The sequence below is a fragment of the Pinus tabuliformis genome, chromosome X (genome assembly GCF_031772625.1).
Source record: "Pinus tabuliformis cultivar Carrire ecotype Pingquan chromosome X, CPIR1, whole genome shotgun sequence".
NCBI lineage: Eukaryota > Viridiplantae > Streptophyta > Pinopsida > Pinales > Pinaceae > Pinus > Pinus tabuliformis.
The window spans coordinates 1,307,169,615-1,307,193,081 of record NC_142308.1 but is presented as its reverse complement, the minus strand read 5'-3'; the positions used below and the strand labels follow the sequence as shown (position 1 = coordinate 1,307,193,081).

At 37.0% G+C, this 23,467-nt stretch overlaps 1 protein-coding gene and 1 pseudogene across 1 annotated transcript; one reads left to right on the top strand and one right to left on the bottom strand.

The window, feature by feature from the left end:
- Positions 1-1,045: 1,045 nt before the first annotated feature.
- On the bottom strand, positions 1,046-11,802 carry LOC149144867 (beta-phenylalanine coenzyme A ligase-like). The gene is made up of 4 exons (XM_089452292.1): positions 11,594-11,802; positions 5,269-5,362; positions 2,163-2,352; positions 1,046-1,212 (listed from the first exon to the last, which is right to left on the bottom strand). The coding sequence occupies exons 1-4, from the start codon at positions 11,800-11,802 to the stop codon at positions 1,061-1,063; spliced, it is 645 nt and encodes a 214-aa protein (XP_089308418.1). The 3' UTR covers positions 1,046-1,060.
- A 2,413-nt stretch (positions 11,803-14,215) lies between these two features.
- LOC149144866 (ACT domain-containing protein ACR4-like) overlaps positions 14,216-23,467 on the top strand; it is an 18,961-nt pseudogene continuing 9,709 nt past the window's right edge.

Here is a 23,467-nt window from a genome sequence, read left to right as displayed (position 1 = left end):
TACAGTGTTATCAATCCTAGGTCTGGCATTTACAAAATGTGACTCAGCTTTTAAAAATGAGGTAACATTCTTTGCATTTTTAGAAAAGAAAAAAAATTTGAACACTTGTTTTTGCAATGGCAGAGTATGGATATGTTGTTTGCATGATATCAAGGGAAATATCTTATTCAGTTGACGTATTCCTTACATTCCCGTGCTATTTGTAATCGTGTTGTTAAGATACTTAATAGTTTTCTTATGCACAACACTCGTGTTAAATTTTCTAATAGTGATTTCAGGTCAAGTTTCCCAGCAGATCTATTTGTACCCTGAATGGAAGTCAGTCTTTTGTCATAGAAATTTATACTTGAAAAGTGCTGATATTACATTCATAATAAGGCCTCATGCTAATTGGAAATTAGTCTTGAATCCCTACAAATTACACAATTTAATTTATGTCATAATGGAACCATTTTTACACCCAGTTTGATGATTTAATGCATCTGTTTGAGATATTCAACTCTGTTTCTTCAGATTGAATGCGGTTGTGGGAAGTCATGAAGTCATTGTCAATGATGGTCAGTGTAATAATTCTATTGTATTTGGCAACAATGTTGAAGATCCAGTAGCTGCTCTTAATGTACAAGGCTGGAACAACTCTTGATTTCGTTTTTGGGAGGTATCATCTTTTCTTCTCCCCATAAAGATATAAGCTATGGAGGATGAGTGGATGGCTATAATGACTTTGAATGTGTAGTAATCCTCTGGATGGTATTTATTGTGAGAATGTCATGCACTTGAAAAGGTTTCCAAATCAAAAGACAACGCAGCTTGGATGTACACATTCTTAAGGAGAAGGCCATAATGAAGGGTTCGTCTTCCTCATTATCTGTATTAAAGATCCTCTGCATACATGCCAATGAAGAATTTGTTGCTTCTAATTCAGCAGGAGCAACCTACAATACCATGTACCAAAAAAGTTTATCTTACGGCTGAGTTTAAGAAGAATTTACCTAATTGTTTGCAAAAGTTTAGCAGAATACACATATTAACAAGTTAAGACTTCTCAAAGAGATGTAGGTCACACCTGGTAACCGTTATATTTGATCAACTCTTTCAATCTATCCACTACAAAGATGTAACCATCATCATCAATGTAACAAAGATCACCTGTTCGTAGCCAGCCATCCACATCCAGAGCAGAAGTAGTAGCTTCTGGATTGTTCAAATAACCTACAGTAAAATAAATGACGGCGTCAAAATGTAGAATAATGAACCCTGAAGGAAAGGATCAGATTGTAAATTATTCATCATGCTAAATACCGTTGTTTCACTTATTTATCAGAAACCCTGCAACAAAAGTAAAATCAGATTTTGAAGGTGTGTCATCTCACCCTTAAATATTTCGTTATTAAAGGGAAACAACACATCTCCACAATCCTTATTTTCAAGAAGTTTTCTGGTCTAAAAGAAATAATTTTCTCAGGAACATCAAGCTAAGTTCAAGTATATATGTTACCCAGAGTGGGGAAACAGGAAGGAAACTGTAAATGGGGTCATAGAGTTTTGTGGGAGAAATGGGAATAGAGGGTTTGAGTAAAAAGGCCTGAACAGACCACCATCTTGGCATATATTATGCATACAAAATTGATGAATAAGTTCAAATCACCATGTTTGTTTTAGAATAGTGGGTAGTTAAATAATGTGTATCTTTTCAGAGTGGAGTTTTCTCTAGAAAAGGTTAATGCTAAAATTCATTATGCGGACTATCATGAAAATCGTTAATTTTATGATGACAAAGACCGAATTGAATATTTAGTCTCAGGTAGTAGAGCATTTGGCCAGTGTGTGAAATTTAGTCCCGATCTGGTTACTGATTTAAATTCTGTAGTACCTCTCTAACACCTCAGCCCTCTTCAGAGCCATGAACTCCTGGTAAAATAAAGTACTTAATTGAGTACTTCTATAGAACAGGATTGGATGCTTCCCATTTTATAGCTCTATTTTGTTTTATGCCATAGGGTAAATATCTTTGATAGCATAGTTTACTTCTTGGTCCATGGCAGTTTTACTACTTATATTGGGTCCAAGGATGTGTTTGGTTCATTGATCTTATAGTAAAATACATTTCATGATATCAAATTTTCATTTTATGAAGGAAATAATGTTTAAGAAGCACATACCTTTCATAACAATGGGACCGTGAAGCCACAATTCTCCTCTATTGTTTGGAGGTAGAGGAGTCCCAGAATCAGGATCAATTATTTTTGCTTCAGTATTTGGAGTCAACAAGCCAACTGATCCATAGTGCCTACTTTCTTCTTCACCATCTAAATATGCTGCTACTGCTGTGGTTTCCGTGAGCCCATAGCCCTGCAAAACTTCTTGCAACATGACTAAAGAAAGAGCATAACATAGGTGTAAGCTCACCAAAATAGTTAGGTACTATGTCTAGATTCTAATGCCAGGAATAGCAAGGGTAAAGATGATAGGACCTATCTTACAGTTTGATTCAATGTTAGATTGGGAAACCCCGATGGGCATATGCACAATAAGATTTTTTTCCTGATGATGAACCTTAGTAGAAGTTCAAAACGCATCGATCCTAAAACTTGATGTGATTTATCCAAGAGAATTTTTCTTTAATAAGAATGAAGTCTATGAATCTCAAATTCCCAATCATCCAAGATGCAACAATGTAGTCCCAAAGACCAGAACCGCCATTTTAGACAAGAAGAGTCAAACTACCCACCATGAGGGAATGAACAGGAGGGGCGTGAGGATACACCAAGAGTTTTTAATCTGGCCAGTAGCCACAATTATGGTGTAAAACCCTGTGTTGATATTAGCTCTCATGAGTGCAAATTTGATGTTAAAAGATTTCCAGAAGTTATGCTATAATATTGTATCTGATAATAAAATGAATAATTATTACAAATGAATGGTTACATTAGGGTTCTGGGGAGTTTGAATAGCAATAAACCATAAAATAAAGTAAATGCCCTATTACCTCTCAAAACCACCATCTTCAGGTGTTAAGCCTTGAACCAATTTGAGGCAGCCCTAGGGCCCATAGCAGTGCTGCCCACTACCACCACAATGGCTACACCTTTCAAACCTTTCACTATTGCCTTTTGTGAGGGCTATGGAGTTGAATGATGAATGAGTGGGTTTGAAGTGGCAATGAATAAATTCAATGGGTTATCTTGCTTTAGATAAATCCCGAAGGATGAGCCTCCTTGCCCTGGGAACTTAAGAAATATGTTAGTTGAAGGTGAACCGATTCCTTGATGGGTTGCAACTTTAATACATGAATCAGATCAAAATGATCCCCACATAGTAGATGAGGCAATTCAAACGGATAAGTATTATGAGAACCAATGAAAGAATTGGGATGATTTTTATAAGAAGTGGAAGTAGGAAAAAAGCAATAATAAGGTTATAGGCTCTATTTTTTTTATATACCTACAATGCTCCCTAGCTAAACCAAATTGCTCAAAGTAGGACACAATACACAAAAAGTCATAAGGAAGAGGAAAAGAATATTGAAATGAAAGAACACTGAAATGTTTCATATGTGATTGGGTTCATATTGAAAGGATTCCCAAGGTGAAGAAAGAATACTAGAATTGTCAACAATGTTCAAGAAGCAACAATGGACAATGCTGCATGCGCACACAAGATCTATGAAACATTGGAGAACCACTAAGCTGATCACCAGTCCATCATGGTCAAGGTTAAAAGCCAATTTATTTAAATTTTAAATAACCTTAGAGCTAATCATAGTAATATTACATCTAAGTTGGTTGAAAGTTGCACCTAACCCCAACTATTGTGACTATTGTGTGATGGAAGCACATTCACAAACACTAGCATGTCAAGGGCAGGATTTTAAACTCTAATGGAAGCTATATTAACTACCCACTTGCTTCCATTAACTACCCACTTTCACCAACCAAGGAAGCTGCACTTGACTTTATTGTTTTTTTATTATATAGAAGATTCATTCTGGACTTCAATGGTGGTTACAATGGTTGTTTACCATTGAAGGTAGATTCAATACTCTATTGCGCCACATAAAAGAGTGAAGAGCCCAGTTAGGTGGTCTTTTACTCGGTGTAAAGCAACTAGTGTTGTGTTGTGAGAAAGCGACAACTTATAACAGCATGCTTGAGATGGCATAGTGAAAAATTTGCATACGTTGAGGCATAAGGAGTGCCTTAATTGCAATAAGGAACTCCAACCTCTTTTCAATTTAATCTGAGTGTTGGGAGTCAATGCTTACGATGACAACGATAGAGGAAGAGATTGAATGGATGTAATCTAATGAAGTGACTTTTTGGTTCTTTTGTAGGTAGATCTTCTGCTTGGTTTTATTCCAAATCCAGCCCAAAAAAACAAAAGAATTGTAGTCATAAGTTGTTGACATTGATAATCAGATTCCTACCCCAAAAAAACTGAAAAAACACCATGCCCGTTAAATGTGTTTAGACTGTCCTGCGTCGTATGACCAGGCCCGATGACGCTACAAACCTTAATCTCCAAACAGAAACATCATTTACTTGCATCGACTACCTGGAACAACGATGCACAGGAAACCCATTATTGTAGGCAGGGTGGAACCATGATGTGGCAGAGGTCGTCTATCATGGTCGTTTCCACCCCTGCTGCCCTGCCCATCATGGTTTCTGGCAGTGACTGCCAGACAACATTTCTGTCTGGCAGATGATGTGTGTCAATGTTGTCTAGCTAGGTGGGCGATTGTGTATTAAGAATTGGACCTATTTTAGACAATTCCTCGTTTTACATATGAACTCTGGAAGAGGACGGTGAATCTCCTAGGATGTCACTTTGGCGCCTGTCATCTGTCTATAGCGCTACAATTTTGCCTGGACCCTAGAATCACTAGAATCGGGTGAATATTTTTCATAAAATCTATTTTTAAGAGTGTTTGAAAGGTTTTTTTATGTTAGAAATGGATTCAGCACCATCAAAAACTTCAGACACTCAAAATCTTAGAAGCTTAAAGCTATAACCAGTATTTCCAAACATCTGCAAAATCTGGCTGAATTTCCATTGTAATGAATTCAGCACCATCAAGAACATCGGGCACCCGAAATCTTAAAAAATTAAAGCTATAACCACGATTTCCAAAAATTTCTACAAAATCTTATTGAATTCCATTATTTTCCAGACGAAATTGTAGCCTCTTTAAACTCTGACAACTTTTTAAAGTAAACATACAGACATGTCCTCAAATTTGCTGCAACTAGGAAAATAACGAGTTACCTGCGATAGCGTGACTGTGGGGAACCGAGAAACAAATTCTTCTGCAGACTCCTTGCTGAGGGGAGCTCCACCACAGACTACAGTGTGCAATGACCTCAAAACCGGTCAAACCGGCCGGCTTGAGCCGAAAACCGGTCAAACCAACCTGTTCATTGGCGATCGAGTCAAACCAGACAAAAAAACCTAGTTTATGGGCCTATTTCACCGGAAAAACCACAAAAACTGGTCCAAACTTTTTCCATAAATGGTAGGTTTATTGCCAAACCAACTACGGACCCCACAAAATGCAATTTTGTGAGTATTGATGTTGTTTTGAGGGAAATTTGGGGTTGTTTCCCTCCAAAAACAACTCATCTAAGGAAAGCATGTCTCCCCTCATTTGCCTCACACATATCAACCCTAGCAACACTAGCAATCAATGCCAAATGGTAATGTTAAATTCTTAAAGTAAAAGTGGCATTTCCTTTATTTTTCATTTTCATCCTTTTACTTAAATTTTTAACATTACTATGAAATGACTGAGGATGTTTGAGAGTGGTTTCGACCTCATTGGATTTCATATGGAGAAACTAGAATTTTAAAGTTCAGTCAACATTCAACAGACTTAATTTAATGGTTTTCAGGATTTCATGGTTTGGGGGTTTGCAATGTTTCCATTTGATATGCCAATGAAGAATTTGTTGCTATTTTGTTGAACACATATCTAGGTTGTCCTTTGGTAGCAATTAGTGTTGGAACTTGGCAGGTTCATGCTTCTTCGTGAGACCAATATAAATGTACTGTTTCAACGTCGTTGGTGGCAGATTTATGCAACATATTTGATCATTTAAGTTTAACAGATTTTCCTTTTCTTTTCCTACAAAGAATTTGCTCTTTATATGTGCTGGAGTTATTGGGATATTCTTTAGGAACTAGCAGGCATGCAAATTTATATTTTTAAATCCCTAATTTTCCTCATCATTTGCAAATTGTTTGTCTGCATCTATGCTCAGAGAAGACAACTTAGCTTTAGAACGTTTGTAAGACAAAAAATGCAAATTTTAGCAAATATGGAGGTAATAATAAATGCCCTGTGGTGTCAGAACAATGTTTTCTTGGGTTTCTTTTGAGCAATAGCATTAGAGAGCTGTATATTGGTGAGGGACCTTTAACCCAACGCATCAGTGGCTTCATACAGGTGTGATTGGGGTGCTCATCTTTGTAGGCAGAAGAAAGGAATGTCATTGATACATTTGTGATTATTGCTTTCAACAGAGCTCTCTGCAGTGTTATCGATCCCAGGTCTGGCATTTACAAAATGTGACTCAGCTCTTAAAAATGAGGTAACATTCTTTGCATTTTTAGAAAAGAAAGAAAAATTGAACACTTGTTTCTGCAATGGCAGAGTATGGATATGTTGTTTGCATGATATCAAGGGAAATATCTTATTCAGCTGACGTATTCCTTACCTTCCCGTGCTATTTGTAATCGTGTTGTTAAGATACTTAATAGTTTTCTTATGCACAACACTCGTGTGAAATTTGCTAATAGTGATTTCTGGTCAAGTTTCCCAGCAGATCTATTTGTACCCTGAATGGCAGTCACTATTTTATCATAGAAATTTATACTTGAAAAGTGTTGATGTTACATTCATAATAAGGCCTCATGCTAATTGGAAATTAGTCTTGAATCCCTACAAATTACACAATTTAATTTATGTCATAATGGAACCATTTTTACACCCAGTTTGATGATTTAATGCATCTGTTCGAGATATTCAACTCTGTTTCTTTAGATTGAATGCGGTTGTGGGAAGTCATGAAGTCGTTGTCGATGATGGTCAGTGTAATAATTCTATTGTATTTGGCAACAATGTTGAAGATCCAGTAGCTGCTCTTAATGTACAAGGCTGGAACAACTCTTGATTTCATTTTTGGGAGGTATCATCTTTTCTTCTCCCCATAAAGATATAAGCTATGGAGGATGAGTGGATGGCTATAACGACTTTGAATGTTTAGTAATCCTCTGGATGGTATTTATTGTGAGAATGTCATGTGCTTGAAAAGGTTTCCAAATCAAAAGACAACGCAGCTTGCACGTCCACATTCTTAAGGAGAAGGCCATAATAAAGGGTTCATCTTCCTCATTATCTGTACTAAAGATCCTCTGCATACATGCCAATGAAGTCTTTGTTGCTATTTTGTTGAACACATATCTAGCCTGTCCTTTGGTAGCAATTCTGCATGCACCATTGAAAGAAGCTTCCGGATGTACGAAATTGGTGATGCAACATATATTCATTATGTGAGTAATAGGGAGCGGAACATAGAGTTTCCCCAAAGAAGTTGAGGAAGATGAAGCCCTAGAAGAAATGCTTATCATGGCATTCATGGATCGGAGAAGCAGGTCAAAGATGGAAGCTTCTAGCTACTTAGGGTGTTTAAACTCCCATGAATGACTTATTGGATTGGGGATGTCGTAACATTTTCTTGGCAAAATAATACAGTTAAAATTTTTGAGCTTTTCCAGAAATCCACCAGCTTTATTGGCTGTTCTTATTCTCATAACAATTGGTATATGGCCCAAAGATTTTTTCACTATATTCTTTGCATCATAGTCGAGTTGTATTCAAGATATTATAGGGTTGTATTACTCAATGATTATCAATGGCATACCTTAGTGTTAGTACTATGATGGGCATTATCACCTTTTGTTGCATCTATCACACAATGTTTTTAATTGCACCAACAAAAGTCATTGAATTGTAGTCATAACAATGCCAGGGTTCTGTAATGAATGTGAGGCATATATGTTCATAGAAATGAGATGGAACAGTGAATGGATGGGCAAGCAATATTCTATTTGCACTTCGTTTTATGATTGTGATATTGTCAATGGAAACTAGATTAAACTTCCTCATTGGTCATATCAAAGATCTCCTAGGAATATGTTTTATTGCCAAATAGAAGTAGATATTCTATACTTCTAATTAATTAGTCATTCACCAGTGGAGAGAACTCAAGGATGGATCTTCTTACAATCCTTAGTTTTGGTATTGAATTCACTGGTTGAAAGGGCATTTTCCAGAGGCCAATCATGATTCCGACTGCCATCTTAGTTACATTGCAAGGATCAAAGGATGACACATTTGTTATTTGTTTGTCTCAATTTGCTTAATTTTGAGAAGCTTGACAACAAGTTATAGAAAGGATCAAGAGATTTGCAGATCCACAAACCTTAGTAATTGTATATATGTTAATGCTGCATTGAGATATTGGGGCTCTGAAATTCAAGCTGGAGCTCACGTATATGGTACATTCTACCCAGCTTCCCCTTCTTATAGAATCTAGATCAATCAATATATCAAATGATGATACGCTTTTCCTATAGTGACTGCAAGTGTCTCTTTTCTATCAATGGATTCTACAATAAACTAGGACATTGCCTTCAAATATTTGAATGCAGATGCAAAAAATCTGCTTACAATGAACAATGACAGTGGGAGAAACATATCACCAGTGATATTTGATCAAACCAATAATGAAAATATGGCTAAGTTGTGAGCAAAGGTAGATGTGTGGACAACCAGGGTCCAGTAAGATGAAATTAGTGAAGGTTGAAAAAAATGTAATATGCAAAGTCAGAGAGATAATATCAGAAATTTACAATTGCAGACACGGTTGACAGAGCCAAGAGGTTCGTTTTTGCTGGGTGTTTTGGTGACCAAAATGCAGTATAAAAAGAGGACGAATTCACTAGGATTAGATCCATGATTTTGCTGAGAATTTACCAACCAAGTCGCAACAAAAGGGAGCACATTTTTAGTTGGCAAGGCACCCATCAAATCGCTGTATTGAAGGGCCACGAAATGCCGTTGACAGAGGCACGATTTCGCTGGGGAAGCAGCAACCAAAACACAGTAAATTTTAGCACAAATTAGCCGTGGAAATTGGTATGATTTCGCTTGGTAAAAGGTTCATTGAATCTGCTGTTTGAGGGGCCATTAAATGGTAGTGGTTTGTGCAATGGTTTGCAGAGAAAACTGGAAGAGACACAAATAAAAACTAAGTTCGAAAATAGCCAAGAAAATGGCTAACCTAAGAGGATCATAAATGTGCCAGAAATATGAAATTTTGTTCAAGTCAATTTGGAGTATGGTTTATTTGGGTTTCAAGTCAACTAGGTGTAGATTGTGAATTGGTGAAGCTCACCACCAGGGAACCACCCCCACGCAATTCCACTTTTGGTTTTTGTCATCCCACTTTTCAAATCTCAGCAGCAGACTGAGAGTGCCAACAAGCAAATATCCATGTGTTGAAAAAACCAAGCATGTCACCAAGAATCAAACACAAGTGCGTGCCAAGAAAGACTAAGTGCACCCAGGAAAAGAACTTATGAATATCAAATGCACAACGCATCCAATAAAGAGATGAACACATTTCCATATATATGTTTTAAAAAATATTTTAGTGTTGGAACTTCGCAGGTTCATGCTTCTTCGTGAGACTAATATAAATCTATTGTTTATGCATCGTTGGTGTCAGATTTATGCAACATATTTGATCATTTAAGTTTAACAGATTTGCCTTTTCTTTTCCTACAAAGAATTTGCTCTTTATATGTGCTAGAGTTATTGGGATATTCTTTAGGAACTAGCAGGCATGCAAATTTATATTTTTAAATCCCTAATTCTCATCATTTGCAAATTGTTCGTCTGCATCTATGCAAGAAGACAACTTAGCTTCAGAACGTTTGTAAGACAGAAAATGCAAATTTTAGCAAATATGGAGCTAATAATAAACGCCCTGTGGTGTCAGAACATTGTTTTCTTGGTTTCCTTTGAGCAATATCATTAGAGAGCCATATATTCTTCAAATTGGTGAGGGACCTTCAGCCCAACGCATCAGTGGCTTCATGGGATTAAATGTTCCTCTTCCAATGGTGGCAGATTTATTCAACATATTTGATCATTGAAGTTTAACAGATTTGCCTTGCCATCACATTCATCTCCTCCAAATTCAACTGAATTTCTTAATGCTGTCTCATTTTCTTCCTGCAATCCTTCGGGAAAGCTTCCTATTTCCACCACAATCTAAGTGAAGATGGAACGGTAGCATTAAGAATTTCTGAAGTCAGTTTGCCCTTATTTTCTTATTGCTTTGGGAAATAAATTGGGGTTTATTAACATATTCCTAATTATTCACTGCATATCTCTATACACAAAGCAAGTTCGTTTGGAAGGGCATCAGTCTGAATACAAAGAGCAGTTTGCCCTTATTTATTAACTGTTTGGTTAGGTTGGATAAAGAACCATCTAGAAGATGGAAGCAGAATATTGAAGAAACCAGTTCTGTTTGTAGATTTTGGGAAATCCTCTAAAGACCCAGGATTCGGCATCGACTAGAGAGACAATTTATTTGATATGGTTTATAAACAAATATATGCTTCTGCTAGCATGGGAAGAGCAGGTGGAGGAGCCATGTTTTGGCAGCTGATGGCAGAAGGAATGAGCTCATATAGAGATATAGCAATTGCTTTTTAATTGAGTGACTCAAATTCATGTTTCTTTAGGTTGAAGGTAAAGCCACTAAAGTGGAAAAAATTGTGATGCCAATAATCAAAGGGATTGTGATAAGAAATTTAATATTCCAAGAAGAGGAGGTAGTAGTAGATTCTAAATAAATTAACAATGCAACAACATAAATGTTTGCAATAAATTTAGAGAGATCCACCTTATTGAATAATGCATACACTACATGGATAATAGATTTCCACACTTTATGCCTTACAGAGTTTCCTTTGCAACATCTGATGCAAATGCTAGTTAATTTTTTTAAATCAAAAATTTAATATCCATAAAGAAAGAAGATGCGTTCACTTTCAAAGTATAATAACCTAAAAATATTGTGTTCGGTTATTACATTATTGGACACATGTTTAACAATGCTATTTTTATTCCAAAGAAAATAATTGGAATTTTATTATTACACCGAAGGAATTTTCTTTATGGGCTTTCAATGTCTAGACACTGTTCATTCCAGCGAATGAGAGAGCCTCATCTTCGTCCTCTTTCGGCTAATTAAAAACCGCCATGTGTCATTATCTGACATGTCCGATGGATTTCCATTCGTTTTCCCGATGTCGTCGTATTTTCAATGGTAGTTTTCTTTTACGTTAAAAAGTATTTTATGGAAGTACTGATAACATGCTGCAGTGGGGTTTGTCGACGTTTCTCTTAGTACACGGAAAATATTTATTCGTTGTGCCATTTGCTGTCACCTACACAGTAACAAAAAAAAATCTCGGGCCTACAACCTTAGGAGACATGATCATGTCTAGACCACACCCATCTTCAGAATCTCCATGGCCGCTCGGGTAATGGTTGTTGTCGTTGTTACTCATAGACTGGCGCATTTTCATTCTTTCAACCCACGGTTCGAAAGTTGAAACCTCCTCACGATTGTCGTCTCGTACTGGAGAGGGATCCATTACTATGTCCATTCGAACGCTTTCTTCTGCACTCTCGGGGTCACTTTCTCCGACTCGTGTTTTCATTGGCCACGATTTGTTGTATTCAGCCTTTGCAAATATCTAGAAAATATTTGTATGAGAAAACAATTGTCCTGCTCGTTAGTTTTATCGCTTTGGTTCATTAATGGTGTACAGCCTCTGAGAAGGCACGCTATGAGGTGTGATTGGTTTCTTCTGGCTTGTCTTCTACAATCTTACACCAGATACATCGAGGAGCTTGGAAGAATATTGAAGCAAGTAAAGCTTTTGAAAATGTCCATCCATGTTTATCTAATTAGGCAGAAGGAATTTTATGTATGGCATTTTTATGTCCAAACGTTGTTCACTACAGCGAATGAGAGAGCCTCATTTTCGTCTACTGGTCACCTTGTGGATGTGTCCACAACAACTTCTTAGGTAGACAGTTGTTATTCCAGCACCACTAATTCTCCATTTGGTCCAATGGTTTTCTTCCATGTCATCAGAACAGTCAATGTGCTGACCTATGAGACTTATCGGCCACGTGTTTTCTCTCACCATATCTACTAAAGACACATCTAGAGAGGTGATTATGCATGGAAAGAGACTATTGAACGATGCCAAGAAGTTCTTCGGCAGAACACTGTGGTCTTGCGACAAAGCTGGGCAATTTTCATCTGCATCTTTCACATTAGGGGCAGGGTTTGACTCTTTCACATTAGGGGCAGGGTTTGACACTAGACACCATTTCAACATGGTCGACATTTCAATTTTTTCCCATGTATTTATGTTTTTGATTTCTTGAATTTTCAAAGTTGCTTTGTACCTCTTGATGCAGTTTATATTTTTATAAATTGCAATGTTGAATGGCATTACAATTATGGTGAAAATGTACAAGTTAAAAAGGAAGTGAGCTTTTGGAATCTTAATATATGACACAAAGAATTGCAAAAATCTAGGGTTTGGAATCTGGATATAACATATATGTTATAAAGAACTGCAATAGTTTAATGAGGTAATATTTTTAAATTTTTTTATTAAAATTATTTAACATATTTATTTCAAATTTAATTATAAATTAAAAATTATAATTTTAAATTGTTATATTTATGTATTTAAAATATTTTTTTTTTATGAATTAAATCTCGAAAAAAATATAAGTTAATGTATTAAATAATAATTCTTTGTTATTTAAAAAAAACATATTACTTCTTTAACAATAATTATTTTTTAAATATGATTTATGATTTGACATGGAGAGACCATACATCATTAGTTATTGCCACTGTCTTGGCATAAAGAGATTTTCCAAACATGTATAATACTTATTTGCTAGAGCATGAAAATTTACTAAGCATAATTTTGGGTAAAAATTAAGTATTATATAACTATCATATAATAAGTTAACGCTAGGTGGATGAGAATACTACCGTGGACATTATGAAAAGGTAGTGACTTAATCATTAAGTTATTGTATTTCATGGTGTTTAATATTTACCCAATTTTAGTTGAGTAGTTATCATATTTATTTTGGAATTGAGAGAAATGGTATCATCCAAGTACCATTGGGAAATTTAAGTTGCAATAGTATTTGGGTTAATTAAAATCATTCTTATGTCAATGAAATATTTGAAATAATTTCGAAATATAATAGACATGTCAAACAATTAAGTACCATTGGAAATTTAACTTGCAATAGTACAAACAACTAAGTACTATTTGAAGTTTAACTTACAATAGTACTTAGGTTAGTTAAAATTATCCTTATGTGGATTGCGGTTTTTGAAATAATTTATAAATCTAATAGACGTGTCAAACAATTAACTTTTCTCATGTACATCAAAATATTTTTACAATAAAATTAAGCTCATTGAGTGATAATTAAATATAAACAATTATTTAATCTCATTTCATACGTTCCAATTTTGTGATTCACCATAACACCATGTTAACTCTTTTAACACTTTTGTACACTCCATGTCAATTTGATATTGTGTGAACCCTTTGAAGACTATATATACTCCGTGTAAGCTATATCCAGAATCTTTGGAGTCAAATTATCCATCCCCTTATATGTATATATATACATACACACAGGACTCCCTTATATATATATATATATATATATATATATATATATATATATATATATATATATATATATATATAAGATTCGTAAGTTAATCTCTCTTATTATTAGATTGTTGTGCTAAGGAAATGCAAAGTTGATTGTTTATGCATACATGCCTTAAACAGTCTTTAGCAAGTTATTGTTATGTAATTTTTTTCTATATACATGTGATCGTTGTTTAAAATTTCTCTTATTACAGTATAATGTATATAATAAGAGGAGAATTGGAAATGAGATGAAGAAAGATGCAGTGTGATGATACGTTCCACTTTAGAGTGTTATTTGACGAAGAAATAACGCTCATCACTATCTAGAAAGAGACATGCATATGTCATTCTCAATGTCATAATGGGTAATGATATAATATTACACATCCTAATAATTCAAATTCTCCTATAATGGGTATGGCATCATAAATATAATTTTCAATCTTATCATGGGTATTGTTGTAGCTAAATCTAGCACACTATGGCACCAGTGTTGCAGGGGAGATAGAAAGCCTCCTAGAGACAGCCTTTGGGTTGATTGTAGACCAGTGCCTAGGAAATCTTAAATAGAGGAGTGCATGGCAAGTTATATGTGAGGGGTTTGCAGCACTCCAGTTGTCATGTAATGAAAGATAGTAAGAGGGATTGGTTCATTCCTCCCAAGGTATGAGTTATGTATTTCATGTACTTCCTCACACACACAGTTCCCAGAAGTATCACATAGAACATGTTTGCATTATGACACAGGTTTGGCACAGGTTTGGCTCAATGACATAAGTGTTGCCCTTGATGCCAACTAACTCAAATAGTAGATCACAAGTTCAGGCTCTCAAAATAGTAGAAAATGAGATACCCACAGGTTCCTGTTCACAAAGCCGCGGACATACGCAGGTGCGTCGAACAAAAGGTGCGGACATATACGCAGGTGTACCAAACAAAAAGTGCATACGTAAAGTTCACGCACTTTCATGCAGAGAAAAGCGTGCAGTAGGAAATCTTATGGTTGGTCCATGGTGTTTAGTCCGACATTTGTAAGCCTATGGTTTTGGTCTGTGGTTTTTGCATCTAAAGTATTGAACCCAGGTATTGGGTCCCTAGTATTGGATCTCTATGGTTCTGGACCATGGTTTGAGTAAGGCCTAGGCTATAAAAAGGAAAGGAGATCATTTGGCTTGGTGGCGACTGATGTGTTGAATATCTTGAGAAGAGCAAGATCTGAAATACTGGTGATTGGTTGGTGAGTTATAGCTGGACCTCAATCAAGGAGAAACCTGAGCATTACAAGACGGATCTACTGATGGGTCGAGATCTCTTTAGCATATGATCAGATCTGTAAATCTGATAATCTGGGGTATAATTGAAGTCTGATAAATTATCTATACCCGCAGGCGCGGATACTTGCAGGTGTGGATACCCGCAGGCTCGACACAGTGCAGGCGCGGATATACGCAGGTTCGACACAGCGCAGGCATGGATACCCGTAGGCTCGACACAGCGCAGGTGCAGATACCCGCAGGCTCAACACAGCGCAGGCGCGGATACCTGTAGGCTCGACACAGCACAGGCGCAGATACCTGCGGGCTCGACACAGCGGAGGCGCGGATACCCGTAGGTTAAGGAAGTGAATATTGCGTATGTACGCAAGTTTCTAGTGGTGAAGTTGCAGACTTTTCTTGAAATATGTTTTAGCTGCTTTTGTCTATTACTGCAGTGTTCAGGGTTCTAAATTGGCGTCTGGTTACTGGTACTGTGTTCTGAGAAGTTATTGATTCAGTATTTGTACAAGGAAGTTGGTTGATTGCAGATATATTTGATGTTTGATTGATATTCATGGATCCAGTCTGAAAATTTATGAAACGTGGTCCCTGGAAGAAAAGAGAAGTCTTCTGTAGGTCAGCACCTACATACTAGTAACTCAGCTAGTACAAGAGCTAAGGGGGTTGTATCTCCCTTCCAGAAGAGTCTGGAGAACGAGAGAAGGTTGTAGCCTTCTTCATGTTGAAGCATGCGTATTGGTATAAGAATGCACCAGTACAGAATCATTGTAAAAAGAAGTTCTAATTGAAAGAAGATAGAGACATATTGCAGCAGGTGGTTTTCACCCACATTGGGTTTCCACCTTATATCTTGTGTTCTTTTGTGTAACTGTCTGCTCTGCTTTTCTGTTCCTACTTACTGTTATATGATTCTATGATCAACATCTGAAGAATAATTAAATTATAAGTCTGGGAGGTATACGCAAGTTTCATTAGTCAGATCTGCAAATCTCTGTATAAATTGAAAAGAATTTGATAATACTGATTCACCCCCCTCCCAATATTATTTTCAACAATTGGTATTAGAGCAGGTCCTTCAGGAAAATCTTGATCGCTTGAAGGAAGATCTATCATCATGAGCAACTACGAAAAGGAAGCATCTATCAGGCCACCGATTTTTTATGGGAGCAACTTCATCTATTGGAAGGTTAGAATCACTGCCTATCTTCAATCTCTTGGTACAGAAGTTTGGGATATTGTGGAAACAGGATACACATTTCCATCAGCAACTCCTATAGATGCAGCTGGTAAGAAGCAGTATGAAACAAATGCAAAAGTTGTCAATACTCTATTAGGAAGTCTATCTCAATCAAAATTCGTCAACGTTATGTAGCTCAAAAGTGCAAAAGAAATATGGGACAAGATCGTTCTGAGCTATGAAGGAGATGAACAAGTAAAACGAGCAAAATTACAAACTCTTAGAATTCAATATGAAAGTCTCAAAATGCATAATGATGAAAGTGTGGCTAGCTATTTCCTACGTATAGATGAGATCGTAAATTGTATGAAAAACTTGGATGAAGAAATAAAAGAAGTTGTTTTGGTTGAAAAGGTTATAAGATCTTTGTCTCCTAAGTTTGATTCAAAAGTTTCTGCCATAGAAGAAAAGCAGAATCTACAAAGCCTTACCATGTCACAGCTGCACGGAATTCTAACTGCTTACGAAATGAGAAAAGGAGGACCATCAGACAGGAGAGAAGCTGCATTCAAAGCTTCAAGAAAAGGAGATTACTATGAGTCGGGACATATGTCAGAAGAAGAGGTAGAATCAAATTTTGTCAAGAACCTTCAATGGGGAACTGGAAGATTCAGAGGTAAGCTGCCTTTCAAATGCTTTACTTGTGGTAGAGTTGGTCATTATGCTGCAAAATGTCCTCATAAAGATAAACTAGACAAAGGTAAGGAACCTGTTAGATGGAACAGAAAACCGAATGTAAATAAGAATAGCTATTACACGCATGAAGACAGTGATGGATTGTCAAATAGTGATGGAGATGAACAAGGTAATGATGATAGAATTTTGATGGCTTTTGAAGATGATGATTTCTTGGATGCTATAAATGAAGAAGGTCTTTATGAAGAAATTTCTAAACTTAAAGTTTGTTTAGAGGAAAATAATATGATTATAGATACTCTAACATTCCAACTTGCTAAAAAAGATAAACACAATGAAGAGTTAGAATGTGAAATTGTGGGACTTAGAAAACAAATTGAGAAAACAAAAGCCCTTAATCTCAGATTTGCTAAAGGATCTGAAACTCTAAATGAGATTATCAAAGTGCAGCATTCTCCTCTAATCAAGACTGGTCTCGGATATTGCGAAGAAGCATCTCAAGCTTAGAAGAAAGCTCAGAAACCATCCACCTCCAAAAGTTATCTTGATGCAGCAAGGAGAAGTGAACAAGTTGACAATCGATAGCAAAAGCATAATGCAAATCACCAGGTAAATTAGGGACAATTTGCTTCAAGAATGATCAAAGATTATCAAGTAAATCGGGGCAATATACGAACAGAAGCCTCAACCAACCACAGGTAAATGATTCTCAATTTGGCTCAAGAATGGATGGAAATTACAATCATATGGTTGGTAGATTTGATAAACACAGGAATTTCTTCAATGGCCAATGTTTCTCTTGTCATAAATTTGGTCATAAAGATGCTCAATGTGTTGCCTACAAGACCATCATGACTAGGGAAGCTCAAAAACAAAGGAGTATGACAGGAATCATGAAAATAACCTACAATAACATCTCTTCTCTTGAAAATGAAATAGAATGTTCTATTTGTAACAACTTCGGTCATGAAGACTCTGAATGCAGAAGCGGGTTTCGGCAAACAACTCAGAAGGAGCAAGCTTCATTGAGTTCCAAAACATGGAAAAATAAAGAAACGCAACCGGAAAGATGTGGGATAGCCTTATATGTGGAAGGACAGGAAAATCAATGGTACGTCGGCAGTGGATGCTCGAAACATATGACAAGTAATAAAGAAAAACTTCAGTCATATAGTGCCTTAGAAAAGGAAAAGAAGGTCTCATTTGGAAATGACACCCCTGCATTCATAAAAGGTAAAGGCTATGTTCGTTTGAAAGAAAAGGTCAAGGCTGGAAATGTTATGTATGTTGATGGCTTAAAGCATAATCTATTGAGTGTTAGTCAGATGTGTGATCAAGGAAGTGAGGTAATATTTCGATCAAATTGATGTATTGTTCGTGAGCTTGATATAGGAAAAACAATGATCAGAGGCATAAGAACTCCAAATAACTTATACGTACTCAAGGGAGAACAACAACAATGCTATTTAAGCAAGAATGATGAACACTGGCTATGGCACAGAAGACTGGGGAATCTTAGCTTCTCTTAGATAAAAAAAGCATGCAAATATCAGGGAGTTCGTGATCTTCCTGACATCAGAATTCCAGACAATACAATATGCAAATCATGTCAATTTGGTAAGCAAACCAGAACTAATTTCCCTGAGAAGGAAGGATCAGCTAGCAGGCCACTTGAACTTGTCCACACCAATATATGTGGTCCAACTAGGAAGAGGTCACCTTGAGGAGAAGAGTATTTCATATTGTTCATTGACGACTTTTCAAGGATGTGTTAGATAGGACTCATGAAGTATAAAGATGAAGCTTTCGAAAAGTTCAAGTCATTCAACGCTTTGGTTGAAAACGAATCAGATCGCAGAATCAAACGCCTCGGATCTGATCGAGGAGGGGAATTTACCTCAGATGAATTTTTCGATTTTTGTGAAGAACATGGAATAAGAAGGGAATTTTCTGCTGCAAGGACTTCTCAACAAAATGGAGTAGTGGAAAGGATGAACAGAATGGTTCAACAAATGGCTCATGCTATGCTTGATGATTCTAGAACTCCCGCAACCTTCTGGGGTGAAGCTGCATTTGCCGCTATTACTATTCTCAAGAAGACAAATGTCCGAGTAAAAAGCACTCAGACTCGTCATGAACTTTGGTACGGTAAGACTCCCAGGGTAAAATACTTCAAAAATTTTGGAAGCAAATGCTACATTAAAAGGACTGATGAAAATCTTGGCAAGTTTGAACCTAGAGCAGATGAAGGCATTTTACTTGGCTACTCTCCCCACAGCAAAGCTTACAAATGTTACAATAAAAGACTTGGTAAAATTGTTGAAAGTATTGATATAGTGGTTGATGAAGAAGGAAACACTCCTAGGCAGGTAAAATCTAAAGATTCCGAAGATGGCGAAGACTATCCGTCAACATCAAATCAAATTCATGACGAAGAAGAAACCCATGTGGTACCAGAAGAACAGATAAGGATAGAAGAAAAGACTCCATCCAGATATGTTCAGAAGAATCATCTAGAATCTCAAATTTTGGGGCAGAGAGAGGCAGGTGTACAAACAAGAAGAACCATTTCAAAAGCTTCAAGCTATCTAGCATTGCTCTCCTCCACTGAACTGCAGAACGTAAGAGAGGCTTGCAAAGATGAATGTTGGGTCAAGGCCATGGAAGAAGAACTCAAGCAGATTGAAAAGAATAACACTTGGGAGGTGGTTCCTAGACCAAAAGATAAGAATGTCATAGGGACAAAATGGATTTTCAAAAATAAGCTGAATGAAAATGGGGATGTGGTTAGAAACAAGGCAAGACTTGTTTCTAAAGGATATGTGCAACAAGAAGGAATAGAATTTGAAGAAACTTTTGCTCCAGTTTCCAGACTTGAGGCCATAAGAATGTTCCTTACTCTCTCTAGCTTTCAGAAGTTCAAAGTATTTCATATGGATGTAAAATCTACATTTCTGAATGGAGACTTAAATGAAGAAGTATATATTGAACAACTAGATGGGTTTATTCTTGGAAATGATCCAAAACCTGTATGCAGACTCAAAAAGGCTCTCTATGGCCTTAAACAGGCTCCAAGGGCGTGGTATTATTGGTTGGATAAGTACCTCCATCAACAAGGTTTTGTAAAAGGATCAACTGATAACAATCTATATATAAAAATTGACAATAATAAGTTGCTGATACTTGTTGTGTATGTTGATGATATCATCTTTGGTAGCAATGAAGAAGACATGAGTAAAAATTTTTCCTTGGTGATGCAGAAAGAGTTTGAAATTTCCATGCTTGGTGAGCTCACATATTTTCTTGGTTTACAAGTCCAAGAAAACAAAGATGGCATTTTTCTATCACAAACCAAATATCTCAAGCAGATATTGAAGAAATATGGGATGGAGGATTCGAAACCAGTATGTACCCCTATGGTGATAGGATGCAGCCTCAGCGCAAATGATAAATCGGCAGTTGTACATCAACCAACCTATAGATCCATGATTGGTAGTCTACTCTATCTAACAGGTACCCTGGCCAAACATTATGCATGCAGTGGGAATAGTTGGAAGGTTTGAGGCAAATCCAAAGGAAACTCATCTTCAGGCAGTTAATAGATTCCTCAAGTATCTTCAAGGAACTCAAAGCTATGGCTTATGGTATCCTAGAGGTATAGATCTCACACTTCACGCATACACTGATGCGGATTGGGCAGGAAGCGTGGATGACAGGAAGAGAACTAGTGGTGGTGCATTCTTCATGGGTCCTAGATTAGTATCTTGGTTCAGCAAGAAACAAAGCTCTATTGCATTATCTACTACATATTGCTGCACACAACTCCTTTGGATGATGCAAACATTGCAAGATCTTCAAATCACTTGTACTCCACCTATCTCCATTTCTTGTGATAATACAAATGAAATCAGTATTTCAAAGAATCCTGTCATGCATTCAAAGACTAAGCACATACAGATCAAGTATCATTTTCTTCGAGAAAAAGTGCTTGAACAAAAGCTCAATTTGCAGTATGTTCCCTCTAAGGAACAATTTTCTGATATTCTCACCAAAACATTCCCCAGGGAGACCTTTGAATAGCTTAGACAAAAGCTAGGGGTATCTGATGCATCATCTTGCTGTTGAATCTTGTCTGTTTCAGATATTGTTGGTTGTACGTGAGTTTCATATGGGGTATACGCATACATACGCTAGTTTATGTGGGTAAAGTCGACTTGAAGAAAAGAAAGAATGAGAAGAATCCAATATGGGTCTGTCAGAGACCATCTAGCACAGGTTCAAGGGGAGCATATATTCTTCTAATAATGCATTGTTGGCATTATCATAGAAGATCTTGGTTCAATTCTTTAGTTGTTTTGATTTCAGGAGGAGCAAGTGCAGAAGGAGAACATGGATCTAAATAATGATTGACAGATGTTGTTGATATTTTGTTTCTATATTTCTTTGTCAAGGTCATGTAACGACCTATCTTGGTTGCCCCACTATGCCTGGGATGGATAATGTAATATGCTTCTTATATCATGTATCCCCACTTGGTTGTGAGTCGTATGTATGAGTCTTTGGTGATAGGGAGGTCAGTTATGATGTATAAAGTGATATTTCTTTTATAGAACATCTTCTTTCAAATCTTGCCTATATGTCAGGGGGAGCCTGGACAGGACAACAGAGCAGAGATTTCAGCATGTACTCAGGGGGAGCATAACCCTTTGCCCTTGATGTCAAAGGGGGAGAAAAGACTCTGAGTGACTTTGGGTTGCCATCAAGTCCGAAGGGGGAGATTGTTGGCATTATGACACAGGTTTGGCATAGGTTTGGCTCGATGACATAAGTGTTGTCCTTGATGGCAACTAACTCAAATAGCAGATCACAAGTTCAGGCTCTCAAAATAGTAGAAAATGAGATACCCGCAGGTTCCTGTTCACAAAGCCGTAGACATACGCAGGTGCACCGAACAAAAGGTGTGGACATATACGCAGGTGTACCGAACAAAAAGTGCGTACGTAAAGTTCATGCACTTTCATGCAGAGAAAAGCGCGCACGTGGGAAGCTTATGGTTGGTCCATGGTATTTAGTCCAACATTTGTAAACCTATGGTTTTGGTCCGTGGTTTTTACATCTAAAGTATTGAACCCAGGTATTGGGTCCGTAGTATTGGATCTCAATGGTTTTGGACCATGGTTTGAGTAAGGCCTAGGCTATAAAAAGGAAAGGAGATCATTTGGCTTGGTGGCGATTGATGTGTTGAATATCTTAAGAAGAGAAAGATAATACTGGTGATTGGTTGGTGAGTTATAGCTGGACCTGAATCAAGGAGAAACCTGAGCATTACAAGACGGATCTACTGATGGGTCGAGATCACTTTGGCGCATGATCAGATCTGTAAATTTGATAATCTGGGGTATAATTGAAGTCTAATCAATTATCTATACCCGCAGGTTTGACACAGCGCAAGCACGGATACCCGCAGGCTCGACATAGCACAGGCGCGGATATACACAGGCTCGACATAGCGCAGGTGCAGATACCCGCACGGTTGACACAGTGCAGGCGCGGATACCTGCAGGCTCGACACAGTGGAGACGCAGATACCCACAGGTTAAGGAAGTGAATACTGTGTATGTACGCAGGTTTCTAGTGGTGAAGTTGCAGACTTTTCTTGAAATGTGTTTTAGCTGCTTTTGTCTATTACTGTAGCGTTCAAGGTTCTGAATTGGTGTCTGGTTACTGGTACTGTGTTCTGAGAAGTTATTGATTTAGTATTTGTACAAGGAAGTTGGTTGATTGCAAATCTATTTGATGTTTGATTAATATTCATGGATCCAGTCTGAAAATTTATGAAACGTGGTCCCTGGAAAAAAAGAGAAGTCTTCTATAGGTCAACACCTACGTACTAGTACCTCAACTAGTACAAGAGCTAAGGGGGTTGTAGCTCCCTTCCAGAAGAGTCTGGAGAACGAAAGAAGGTTGTAGCCTTCTGTAGGTTGAAGCCTGCGTACTGGTATAAGACTGCACCAGTACAAAATCATTGTCAAAAGAAGTTTCTAATTGAAAGAAGATAGAGACATGTTGCAGCAGGTGGTTTTCACCCACATTAGGTTTCCACCTTATATCTTGTGTTCTTTTGTGTGACTGTCTGCTCTACTTTTCTATTCCTGCTTACTGTTATATGATTCTATGATCAACATCTGAATAATAATTAAATTATAAGTGTGGGAGGTATACGCAAGTTTCATTAGTCAGATCTGCAAATCTTTGTATAAATTGAAAAGAATTTGATAATCCTGATTAACCCCCACCCCCCAAGTATTATTTTCAAAAGAACAGTGGAGGCTGATCATTTCAAAGGGTATTACAACATAATAGGATTTGTTGAGTAAATGAGAGAGGATTAGGAGAAAGCATAACTCATCATATAGAACCCAAAACATCCAGAATTCTATAGTGAACACATAGAGCACAAGCA